This window comes from Astyanax mexicanus, chromosome 3, assembly GCF_023375975.1.
Source record: "Astyanax mexicanus isolate ESR-SI-001 chromosome 3, AstMex3_surface, whole genome shotgun sequence".
NCBI lineage: Eukaryota > Metazoa > Chordata > Actinopteri > Characiformes > Acestrorhamphidae > Astyanax > Astyanax mexicanus.
In genome coordinates this window covers 39,635,047-39,647,940 of record NC_064410.1, presented here as the reverse complement: position 1 = coordinate 39,647,940, position 12,894 = coordinate 39,635,047, and the positions used below count along the sequence as shown (strand labels likewise).

General features: G+C 38.0%; 1 protein-coding gene across 1 annotated transcript; it reads left to right on the top strand.

The window, feature by feature from the left end:
* Positions 1-1,017: 1,017 nt before the first annotated feature.
* txlna (taxilin alpha) lies at positions 1,018-11,840 on the top strand. The gene is made up of 11 exons (XM_007249402.4): positions 1,018-1,176; positions 2,059-2,238; positions 4,175-4,435; positions 4,624-4,715; positions 5,812-5,982; positions 6,105-6,299; positions 6,984-7,103; positions 7,222-7,296; positions 7,455-7,547; positions 8,037-8,132; positions 8,697-11,840. The coding sequence occupies exons 2-11, from the start codon at positions 2,067-2,069 to the stop codon at positions 9,021-9,023; spliced, it is 1,602 nt and encodes a 533-aa protein (XP_007249464.2). The 5' UTR covers positions 1,018-1,176; positions 2,059-2,066; the 3' UTR covers positions 9,024-11,840.
* Positions 11,841-12,894: the final 1,054 nt, after the last annotated feature.

Genomic DNA, 12,894 nt, shown 5'->3' with positions numbered 1-12,894 from the left:
TGTCTTAAAGGCATCAATTTAACAATATAACTAATTTCTATGTCCCTTTCCTCACAACATATAAGCATGGAGGGAAGGAAAGGAGCATTTTTCCACTCATGATCTGTTACAGGGCTGCTGGGATTATCATCAGTTATGTATATTTCTAACCTGCTGCTTATTTATGCTCTGTTGCTACAGTTAGATAATACAGTGTCCAGATGTTCCCATGGTGGCGTCCCGGTAGCCAAGCCTTCAGCTCCCTCGCCGCGAGAAACCTCCAGTGTGGTGAGTGCTCGCACTGCTTAGCAAAGATTTACCGCTGCCTTTTAGATCATTTTTTGCAAGCAAAGGAACATAAATACAGTAAATTCCTGTGAAGTATACATGATATGTGCATTATCAATGTGGAATTGTGTTTACTGAGTTCTTATATTCAAGTATAATTTCATAAATATGCCATTATAAGACTTAGGTTTTTATATTATATGGTAATATTGCGACTTTAATCTCGTAATATTGCGACTTTAATCTTGTAATATTGCGACTTTAATCTTGTGATATTTTGTCTTTAATCTCATAATATTGTCTTTAATTTCGTAATATTGCAATTTTATTTTCTTGTGATATTTTGTCTTTAAACTCGTAATATTGCGACTTTAATCTTGTAATATTGCGACTTTAATCTTGTGATATTTTGTCTTTAATCTCATAATATTGTCTTTAATTTCGTAATATTGCAATTTTATTTTCTTGTGATATTTTGTCTTTAAACTCGTAATATTGCGACTTTATTCTTGTAATATTGCGACTTTATTCTCGAAGTGATTTTTTTTAAGAGTGGCCCTAAAACGCCGTCGTAGATAATGTTAAATAAAGGTTGCTTAAAGTTTTTTTTTTTTCCTAAAAAAGATATGTAATGCAACAAATAATGACGTTTATACGATTTGCTATCAGGGAATGGAACAAATGACGGTTTTAATGGAGGGGGTCTCCGCGTTTAGTTCTGAGGTATTTGGGGGCTTTTGTGGGCTGTGTGTACTCGCGCTGTGCCGGTGTCTGTGTCGGAAGCGGTGTTTCTACCTCGCCAATCCGCTTTCACTCTTTCTCTCTGTTTCCTGTGTCCGCTGGCAGAGCAAACACACTTTCTTTTTCTGCGGAGAGAAGAGGATTTTACCCGAGCTGTTCGAGACCCAGGTGGTTAACTAGCTTTATATCACTACAGCCTATTGAAACAGCGGGGTTGTTGTTGTGGGACTGTGTAATATAATGGTTTTAATCGCGGTGTTTGGCGTTGATCTTGTGTTTTATCGCGGCGCTAACTAGCTTTAGCTCTCTGCTTAACTTAACGATAGTTTAAACTTGTCAGAAAGCCAGAAAACGCTTCAACAGAAAGTCCGGGAGGTTTAGCTAGCTGGATGGATACCTAACCCAACTCTAGCGAGGCTATAACCCAGGCAGTTTGTCAACAGAGGTGCACTTATGGGTGTTACTGTTTATGTGGGGATTAATGGTCATGATTTAACTCCGATATTAGCTAAGTTAGCGTTAGCGAGCTATCTAAGATAGCTGTGTTAGTGGTGTGCCGCTGTACCTTACCTTAGCTTTAAGTTAGCTGTCCTTGTTTTTCAGCCCTTTGCAGTTTATTTCGGTTAGCTGACTTGTTTATAAAAGCTCGAAACGATTTAACACAAGCTACAGAAGCTCGCAAAAGGCTAGCTATGGTTGCTAAGCTAGGTTAGCTAGCCTAGCCTGTTAAGCAAGTTGCGTGACGCTGGCTAACGACGTCGCTCAGTGTCGTTAGTCAGTGTTGTGACCGTTGAAAGATGTTGCTAGCCAAGCAGATAGTTAAGTTAGTTAGCTTTAGCTGTTGAAGTAAAACATAACTAAAATATATCATATATTACTACGTTTTGAGTTAAAAGTATATTAATTTATGATATGTGACATTAACGTTAATAAAGCAGGCCTGATGCCTGTTTTTCACCCTAAGTAACATTTATAAAGGATTCTTTATGTCCTCTTTTGTGATTGTGAATGAATGAGAGACTTTTACTTACTTTAACATTTTGTCCGCAGATTGAAAAATGAAGAGACAAGACACAGAGGATCAAGTTGTGGAAAGCAGTGGAGGGTCTCCTGGCAGCGCTGATGGCACAGGAGAGAGTACAGTTAGTCCTGAAGGAACCGACAGTCCAAAAGAGCCCAGCACTCAGACTGACAGCTCTCCAACTATTAGCTCCAGAACTGATGAAGGCCGTAAGTGAGGAACAAATGCATATGTTCATCAATTTTAATTTAATCATAATTTCACCTGGATTGCCATTATGGGCTACATTCTGTAATGGTAATCCATCTGGATTTGGTCAAAGTTTGTATTTCTGTGGCTGAACAATATACAGGTACGCTACATTTACATTTACGTTATTTATTATCCAGAGCGACTTCTGCTTTGTTAAGATTAGTTTAAGAACTGAAAAATGAGTCATCAATCAGGGTTTGAAGTAACTGCTGTTCTGACGCCCAGTGGAAGTTTGTTCCACCACCTTGGTTGCAGGACAGAGAAGAGTCAGGATGTTTGTTTCCAGACATCTAGACTCTTCTCTGTGCTGGCACCAAGGTGGTGGAATGAACTTCTACTGGTTGACAGAACAGCAGAGTCACTCGCGGTCTTCAAACGTCGACTAAAGACACTAAAGACACATCTTTTCAAAGAGTTTCTAAACTAAAAAAAAAGGTTCCTAGGGTTCTAAACATGATCAAGCTCTGTGTATCTCTTGATCCTAGTCTACAAACTAGCTTTGGATATTGTAAGTAACATCGAAGCACTGTTGTAAGTCGCTCTGGATAAGGAGGTCTGCTAAATACCTTAAATGTAAATGTTTTCTGTTGGTTTTGAGGGATGGTGGTTCAAGCTGAGCGGTACTGAACGCTCTTCGAGCTCTTGATACAGATCTGGCTTCGACCATGGCTGTCAAGTAGGAAGGAGCTGGTCCGTTTTTGGCTTTGTAGGCCAGCGTCAGGGTTTTAAATCTGACGTGAGCAGCAACAGGAAGCCAGTGGAGGGAACGCAGCACAGGAGTCACATGACTGAACTTCGGAAGATTAAAGATGAGTCGAACTGCTGCATTCTGAATTAGTTGCAGAGACCTGATGCCTTGCAATAGAAGACCAGCCAGTAGATATTTGCAGTAGTCAAGTATTGAGATGATAAAAGACTGCACCAGCACCTGAGTGGCTTCCTTAGACAGAAATGGTTGAATTGTTCGGATGTTATACAGAAGAAATCTGCATGACTGAGTGACCAGTAAATTCTTGAAAGAGATGGAGAGATTGTGGTGAAGACCTGTAGTTCCTGGGATGAACAGGAGGTCAGTCTTGCTGGGGTTAAATTTCAGGTGATAAGAACTCATTCATGATGAGACTTTGGGGAGACAGTGTTTTTTTTTTTTTTTTTTTTTTTTGCTTCTTCATATAAAAGGAATGTTTTGAAATCCCTGTTTATGTGAACTCCCCCATCACTATTAATGCTCCCAACACTAGTAGGGTGAAGGTCAGCACATACCATCTACCAACTCCTAAGAGAGCAAGGCCAATTGTGCTCTCTCTGGCTGCTGATGGCGAAGCATTATGATTTGCGATTCACACCTTGGTTTATCCCTGGTTAAAATTAATATAATTTTGGGTTCCCTGAATATTTTATTAATATCGGGATTACTGAAAGATCAGGGACTTCTAGGAAAATTCCTGTGTTTTTTTATATTGCAACATGTGTTACAAAAATAAACTATGTTGCATTGTCAGCTTTTTCCTCTATATTGCTGTTTTATTTACTGAAGTAGGAAAATTAATAATTTACTGGATACTAAAATGTTATGCTTTTCCAAATGACAGTTACATCTAATTTATTGATTTAGAGAGGCGTGAGTATGTCAGAAGATCAGCATCAGTATATAAAGTTACACCATGCTGGTATTAACTAAATGTGTTTTTAAAAGTGTAGCAAACTTAGTACAATATATATATTTTTAATTATATTCAAAACAGTATAATACAATGTAAAGTGTACTGAAAATAAAATTCCTAGGAAACATGCATATTAAAAATAGAACATCCTGTTATTTTCTTGCAAATGACATATATACATTGATATTACTATTATGTTCACTAATAATGTACTCTGCATTGTGCTCAGTGGCTGAAGCTGGAGCAATTCCTACTTCCTGTGACGTGGCTGAGGAGCTGAGCAGAAAGCTGGAGGATATCCTTAGCACATATTGTCAGGAAGATGGTGGTGAGGACCCAGCTGTGCCTAATGGCCAACCTGATGGCGTGGAGGTCAATGGGCTGACTGAACGAGAAGATGGCAAGTCAGAAGATACCAAACTGAACGGCGGTGGCAACACAGAGAAGGATCAGAAGAAGCTGCAGGAGAAAAAGAAGGTTAAAGGACTGGGTGAGTGACTGGCTCTTTTTGGAAAAAAAGCCAGCATCACAGATATGTAGCAGCACGCTATTTGAAAATATTGTGTTAACAAATTAGGGGAAAAAAAGCAGTGTTTTTTAAACTTCTGCATATTCTAGGGAATTCCAGTAGCAGGGTTGGTGCGTTTTTAAAAAGCTCTTCACCTCTGCTTTTTATAGGTAAGGAGATAACACTGCTTATGCAGACTCTGAACACACTGAGCACTCCAGATGAAAAACTTGCTGGTCTGTGCAAGAAGTATGCTGAGCTGGTAAGAGAACTGATACAGGTGGCCGTGAAAGTACAATTGTGTTATTTATTTTGTATGTGAGAAATTGTTGCTTTACAATTTGTTATTGACATATAAGCATATATATATATATATATATATATATATATATATATATATATATATATATATATATATATATATATATATATATATATATATATATATAAATGAATACACAAAAAATAACCTCCATTAACATTCAGTTAACCTTCTTTAGGTTAATTGAAAATGTACACTTATTGTTGACAGTGCTTCGGCTGTTTGTTGTTACTGGACAGTTGCAGTATCTTGACCTTGTTACTGTTTCTCTGCCGGTAAGCTGTGATGTAGAGAACACTGGCGCACTGTCAGCTAACAGCCCACATTCTTGGCAGGCCGTGCTCTGCCATTTCAGCTGTTTGAGTTTATGTATTGAGCCTCAGAGGCTGTTCAGTCCTGCAGAGAACAATAGTGGGAAGTAAACTTTTGTTTCACCAAGCCTCAACACAGCAGTCAGAACTGATGTTATCTTTTACACCGAAATTTTCTTATGTTTTCCCATGGAGATGTGCTAATTGTTCGCTTCCTTACTGACAGATTGTTTTAAATCCTTGGTCTGTTAGGGGAATAATTGAATTGTGCAGAATATGTAAATAGGTTAAAAATGATTAATTTCCATATTCCAATCTATGTACAGATCTGCTATCTGTTCCTTCTTTCAATATTGTCATGCATTATTAGATGAAAAGCTTATGCATAGTGAACAAAACACGCTGGACAAAATTTATCACAATATTTTTTTTAGTCAATGTGATAATTCTGATATCAGTGAAAACAATAAAAAGCCACTGAAAACAAACTGCCTAGTATGCAAATAATGGATGTCTGTACCTACATATGTCTGAAACATGAATTTTTAAATGTATATAATGTAATGGAAAATGTTATTGTTCATGCTATATTTTACTGGTTGATAAGCTCATTTAGATGGACAGTAGCACATGTTGACCCTATATGCTATCTAAATGACTTGTATGTGTCAAAAGGATCCTTTGGGGATTGTTGCTTTGTTAAAAATGCCTGATGTGTTGTACAGCTAGAAGAGCACCGCAACTCCCAGAAGCAGATGAGGGCTTTACAGAAGAAACAGACCCAGCTGATTCAGGAGAAGGACCACCTGAGGAATGAGCACAGCAAGGCCATTTTGGCTCGCAGTAAGCTGGAGAGCCTGTGCCGCGAACTGCAGAGGCATAATCGCACACTAAAGGTACTCACTCATTACAATTTAATTCTTCAAGTGTTTTGTGCCAAATAAGGACATAAAGTGTGCAGAACCTGTGATTGTGTGCTATCACCATATAATCGCTTGTGATTTTCTCTTCTTCGCAGGAGGATGGGGTGCAGCGTGCTCGGCAAGAGGAAGAGAAGAGGAAAGAGGTCACCTCCCACTTTCAGATCACACTAAATGACATCCAGGCACAGATGGAGCAGCACAATGAACGCAATGCCAATTTGCGGCAGGAGAATATGGAGCTGGCTGAGAAGCTGAAGAAACTCATTGAGCAGTATGAGCTGAGGGAGGAGGTCAGTGCTTCATAAAGAAAGTGAAAGTATTAGGAAGAGCTTGGGAGTTTTACATTTAAGGGAAAAGAAAGTGAAAGGCTAGGGGTGACATCATCTTAAAAATCCTAGGGGGAAAACCCAAACTATTATGAGACCCAAATGACTCTTTACTGTATGCTGTACACGGCCAGATTGAAAAGAGCAAGGTTAATTAGAAGATAAACACAGGTTAATTGGGTCATAATGTTAAGTAAGTTAGTACATAAACATGCAGAGGCTTTAATTATCACAGTAGATAAAAGCTAACAAATTTCCAACAAGAAAGTGTCCCATTTAAATTAGTAGAAGTGTGGATAAAGTAGTAAAAGAAGAATGCAGCTACTTAAAAAAGACCCACTAAATCTGCAGACCAGGAGAGAGAGAACCAATATATTGTGCTTATATTCATTAGCCATAACTGTAACTATGTTTCTAGTGTGGCCAGTTGTTTATTTTTTTTATTTTATATGCTTTTAATAAACACAGTGTTTATTATGGTATATAATGTTAAACATTATATGCCTGGTTCTGTATTAAATTGTATTAATTGTGAAACAAGTGTGAAAGTGATTGTTGTTTTATTGGTCTTAGTGAGTGATATTTTGACAGAATCCTGTTAGATAATTTGTAAGTATTTTGCTGAATCCCGTTCTTTCACTGTTGCAGCACATAGACAAGGTCTTCAAGCACAAAGATCTACAACAGCAACTGGTAGATGCCAAGCTCCACCAGGCTCAGGCTCTGCTCAAGGACTCGGAGGACCGCCACCAGAAAGAAAAGGAGTTTGTGAGTATCTAGAGATGATTTTGTTCATGACATTAGAGGTGTGAGATTTTGCCCTAAAATGATATCAGTAAATTTAAGGTGCTTGGTGATATGACACTACATTTTATTTGCTTCATAGCTGCTGAAAGAGGCTGTAGAGTCACAGAGAATGTATGAACTCATGAAGCAGCAAGAAGTTCACCTCAAACAACAGGTGAGCATCTGTTCCCATTCCACGGCAGATGGTCTATAAAAAGGCGTATAGCAGGCCTGTTTTTTTTTGTTTTGTTTTTTTTGTCATTGTGAAACATTCAAGGATGATTTCTGTGTTTATGTATGTAGTTATTTTTTTATGTACTTTTGCCATTTCAGTTATCGTTATACACAGAGAAGTTTGAGGAGTTTCAGAACACGCTGTCCAAAAGCAATGAGGTGTTCACAACATTCAAGCAAGAGATGGAGAAGGTAAGCAACTCTTAGCTGTATGAATTTAAAACATTGGCAGTAGAATAAACATGAACATTTGGCTTTTTGCCTAATGCCAGAGTGGACTTGAAGGTTAAAACCCCCCCAACTTTGAGCTGTGGAGCAGGGGAGCATGATTTGTGCTCCATCCTGTACTAATGAGTTGAGGTTGGGCTTAAGCTGGAGTGCTAATCGTCAGTCATCCTGACCTCAGTAACACTCTTGTTGCAGAATACAGTCAGAGCCTTAATGCAGTGCCCTAAAATCTAGTACAGAGCCTTCTCTGGACAGTAGTAGAGACAATTACTTTCACAACAGCGAGAAGAACTTTTATATTTAATGCCCATGTTTTTAAGAGACAATAAATAAGCAGATGTCCTAAATTGTGCCTTTTCACTCCAGTAGCTAATTGTCAAGCCTCTCACTTTGTGCATTGCGGAACTGGTGAACTGATGAGATGGAACATCTGTTTTTGTGTGTTGCCTGCAGATGACAAAGAAGATAAAGAAGCTGGAGAAGGAGACCACAATGTACAGGTCACGATGGGAGAGCAGTAACAAAGCACTGTTAGAGATGGCTGAGGAGGTACGTGTTTGTTGATGGAATACAGTATACCAAATGCTGATGCAGTATTCTTAATTCAGTTCATATTATTTTTGTCTGATTGGCTTATAAAAGTATTTTGCATACAAGCGAAATTTCACATGGTTTGTCTGTTTAAGAACAAAATTGTAGCATTACCACCCCAAACAAAAGCCATGTTACTTTCACATTATGTTCTAATAGTTGGCAAAAATAGGTTAATTTGTGCAAAGGGTTGTTTTGAGACTAAGAGACAATTGTAAATTCTAAGAATTCTGTTGTGACTGCTCTGAGTATTAAGCTTCCATCTTTAAATTACATCACATATGGCAAATAAATGGGGTCCAAGCACTATGCACCATTACATTAGAGCTGTGACATGAAGATAACGTTCATACAGGCCTTGTTTTATCATAGAACTGGGGTCTCAAAGTGTTTGAGTATTTTTTTTTTTATTATTGGATTAGGAGTTTTAAAGTCTGGCTTCCACTCACAATAATAGAAGTTAAAATACACAGAAAACATTTTGTGCTGCTGACATTTATATTGTTCTTTCTTTTCTTGCAGAAAACACTTCGAGATAAGGAATTAGAGAGCTTGCAAGTGAAGGTGCAGAGGCTGGAGAAGCTTTGCCGTGCCCTTCAGATTGAACGCAACGAACTGAGTAAGAAAGTTCAAGGCCTCAGCAAACCAGAAGATGATCAAGGCCTAGATTCAGGAGTAGCAACAGAAGCTGACTCACAACAGCCAGGCATGGACTCAGAAGAGGGAAGCCCCGCCCACCGGAACAGCCCTGAACCAGAGACTCCACCTACCACCTGTACTCAGGCATGTCATTGTGGTTCAGAGGTAGAGGCCGAGGCACAGAGAGAGGTGTTCTCAACCCAGGATTGAGGTGTTCTGTTTAGGCTAAACACTCCTCACAATCTCCCCACCTCTGCCAGTGCCCACCAGCTATCAGTCTCTGAGGTTGGTCCTGTGTGTCTGCCTTTGCGGCATTGTTGTTGTCCATTCTGTCAGGGAAGATTGTGCCTTCAAGATGGCTCTTATGCTGCATTTTTACTTTGTATTTTCTCCTTTTGGCTTTCTTTGTTACTCTTTCATCACTCTGAAAATTCCTCTCTGTGGAAATCTCTCACTCTAACACGCTAAAAAGGGGCATGGAACATTGCTTCAGCTGCTGCTTAAACTTGATGGAGTATTATTGTCCACCTCTCACTTAAATTTACAAACGTTAGCCTCGATCTTCTTTTTTTGGCTGACAAACCTTTAAGAATCTAGATGGATGGCAGGATGTGCTGCTTGAGAGCATCGCCTTATTTTCTTACAAACCGAACAGCCGTCATTGTGTGGCAGTAGCTGTACCTGTTGTTGTTCTTAAATCTGTGTTTAGTATCAGAATGTGTCCATACAATCGCTCCCAGCTTTTTCATTCTTTTCCTCATTTATTTGTTTTGTTTACCTATTTATTTTCCAGTTCGATTTCACAATTTAAGGGCCTAAATACACTAGTGTAATTTCTCCATGCCATGATTTAATGTTGGCAGAGATGCAGGTTGATGTTGGAATATTATAAGTGTTGGCAAATAATTGCTTATAATGAAAAAAAAAACAGATCAGCATCAAATTGATGTATTTGGTAGTGTGTTTATTGAACTTCAGAAAAGTAGAATGTTTAGATGACCGAGAACTACAGCACTAAAGTGTCTAACATATATTTACTATTTTATTATTTTTACTATGTTTGTAACTAGGGGTGGGTGATATAGAAAAAAGATTATGGTATTTAAAGACATTTTCACAAAATAGTTTTGATATGCAGACAAAATGCATTACAAATTGACAAATTCTTAAAAGCTGACTCAAATACTCTCATATAGTGGTGCACAGGGATTCATAGTTAAAATGTGATTCACTCCGTCCAATTAAAAGAGTAAAAAAAAAAAGTCAGTGACCACATTGTGTCACAATATTATAAAATATTGTCTTATTGCCCATCCCTATTTGTAATTCTACAGAAATAAATATTATATTTTTCTCTAATACTACTCCAGATGGTTTCAGCATTTTATAAATTCTGTATCAGCAGAACCGAGATGACCCTTATTCCTCAATCACTAGAGTTTGATAGTAAACGCTTACAAATAAAGGTGCTACAGAAGGTTCTTTAAGTGATTGGCATGGAAGAATTACTTCTGGTTCTATAAAGAACATTTTTTGTAAAAAAAATACTTTTTCGTTATGTGAAGGTTTTTTAGAGACCTTTAAGGTTTTCTTCTTCACTTACTGTCATCTCCGACATCTCTGTCATAAAAATGCTTCTTTATGGAAACATAAGTGGTTCTATTATGTAGTAATGCACCAAATAAGCAAAAAGACAGAATTACTTACAGAATAGTGTATAACAAAATTGAAGCAGTGGCAGCAGTCTCTAATTAGGTCAGACACTGAAAAGGTTGGTGGGAAAGAATATTTATCAGCATTTTCTGATGTTTGTAGCAGAATAAAGCAAGTTACTGATTGTCTTGTTAGAGTAAATTGTTTGTTTTCATCATTATCTACTTCATTATCATTCTCCATCATTATCGAACTCAGAACATTAGTGTATCAAGGCCCTCAGTTTGATGATACTGAGAAAAACAAGATTTATTTGTCTGTTATTTCAAAAAGAGTTTGCTCAAAGTTCGAAATTATGTAGACCTATTTTTTCATCTACCTTAAATACAGTTGTAAAATGTTTAATTCTGCTAAGTGTTTGCAGCTCATTCCAAAACCCTTTTCACTGCTTTTGCAGAACGTGTTTGTGTTTTAACACTGTAACACTACACTCAGAATTCTTTTTGAATGGGTCAGTTTCATCAGCAGGTCATTTGGCCAGTTTTACAGACAATTCTCCAAAATCATTCTGAGAGACCCAAAGGAAAGCATGCATCATTCGAACGAGGTTCTGACCACTACAAAAGGGTGTAGTGCATTAAACTACACATCAATACACAGTCTATCATTTTAATCCAGTGTTTTCTCTCATAGTAAACCACTAGTTTGAAATTTTGTTGTTGCTAATGTACAGTATGTCTCTTAACATGATTGAATACAGATTAAAATCAACTTGCATTAAACTTACAAAAAATACTTACATTATAGAGATATTTAACTGCATCCCATATCCAATTTTCTGTGTGATCAGGTTCAATAAAGAGATTCTAAAATGTTAAACTCTATGCAATTTTAGTGCCGTTCATGTGATCTTTATTTAGCTCCTAAACAAAGATCTGATATGCTAGGATTTGAATGTACATTATTATAATCTCATCATGGCTTCACAGTAACTGCTGTTGTCATTTCTGGTTCTAATACATTTTTACTTTAAGGCACTGCATTTTTCTATCTGTTTTATACTTGGACACATGAACATTAGGGTTTCATTTATCTTTACATCATTCCCTCTGAATCCACATGACATCTTCCCTGTGTTGAATAACAGTCAGATGTCAATATGGATCCAGAACAACTGTTCTTCTCCACATTCCATCACTTGCACAATAACAGCACGCTGGCTTTTATGGGTTCCTCTCATTTGTTGTTCAGTAATGCTGGACCCATCCACAGTTGAAAGGTACCAAAGATCTTTGTTAGTTTGTTTTTGTTTGATTTCCTCTTTTTTGCACACCCTGTAAACATTATTTGCAAATTAAACTACACAGAAAATAATCAGCCTCCATGTCTGAATTTATTGATATTGATGTTTTGTTTATATATGGCAGCCAAAAGCTTGGACTCCTCTGGTTAAAAGATCTGTTACTGTTAAATAGTTAAATGTGCAGAAAATGAACTGATCTCCAAAAGGCATACAGTGAATGATTTGTAGATTGATTCTCTCAAATAATTTTTTGCAGGGGTTAGGCATTGAATAGCTTGTTATAACTGTGGCTGCACCCCAGTTGTGTACTGCACATAATATATACAGGGGGTTGGACAATGAAACACCTGTCCTTTTAGTGTGGGAGGTTTCATGGCCAAATAGGACAGGCCTGGTGGCCAATCTTCATTAATTGCACATTGCACCAGTAAGAGCAGAGTGTGAAGGTTCAATTAGCAGGGTAAGAGCACAGTTTTGCTCAAAATATTGCAATGCATACAACATTATGGGTGCAATACCAGAGTTCAAAAGAGGACAAATTGTTGTTGCTGGCGCATCTGTGACCAAGACAGCAAGTCGTGATGTATCAAGAGCCACGGTATCCAGGGCAATGTCAGCACACCACCAAGAAGGACGAACCACATCCAACAGGATTAACTGTGGAAGCAAGAGGAAGCTGTCTGAAAGGGATGTTCGGGTGCTAACCCGGATTGTATCCAAAAAACATAAAACCACGGCTGCCCAAATCACGGCAGAATTCAATGTGCACCTCAACTCTGTTTCCACAAGAACTGTCTGTCGGGACAAATTATTGTGGTCTAAAATTAGGTGTTTTAGTTTTATTGTCCAACCTCTGTACTATAAGTTGTATTATACTACAGTTAGTTCTGACCCTGCAGTTGGATTGGCTCAGAGGCATTCTATGGGGGCCATTATCAGCCGGTAATGCACTGTAACAGAAGCTCTCAATGCATTACTCCGCCACATACAGGTAACCTAGCAACGATGCAGCATTACCAGGCAAACAGCGCAGCTACAAACAGAGCAGCAATGAAACTATTTTAACTTGCAAGTTTTTATAACCAAACAGGTTGTGTTTTCTTGTCCTCTTTTACTCAAACTCTT

What these genes read in the sequence shown, in the direction of transcription:
- txlna (XM_007249402.4), top strand. Translation starts at nt 2,067, where the DNA reads ATGAAGAGACAAGACACAGAGGATCAAGTTGTGGAAAGCAGTGGAGGG. An exon ending in CTCCAGAACTGATGAAGGCC is followed by an intron (nt 2,239 to 4,174) that starts GTAAGTGAGGAA and finishes CATTGTGCTCAG; the next exon opens with TGGCTGAAGCTGGAGCAATT. An exon ending in AGTATGAGCTGAGGGAGGAG is followed by an intron (nt 6,300 to 6,983) that starts GTCAGTGCTTCA and finishes TCACTGTTGCAG; the next exon opens with CACATAGACAAGGTCTTCAA.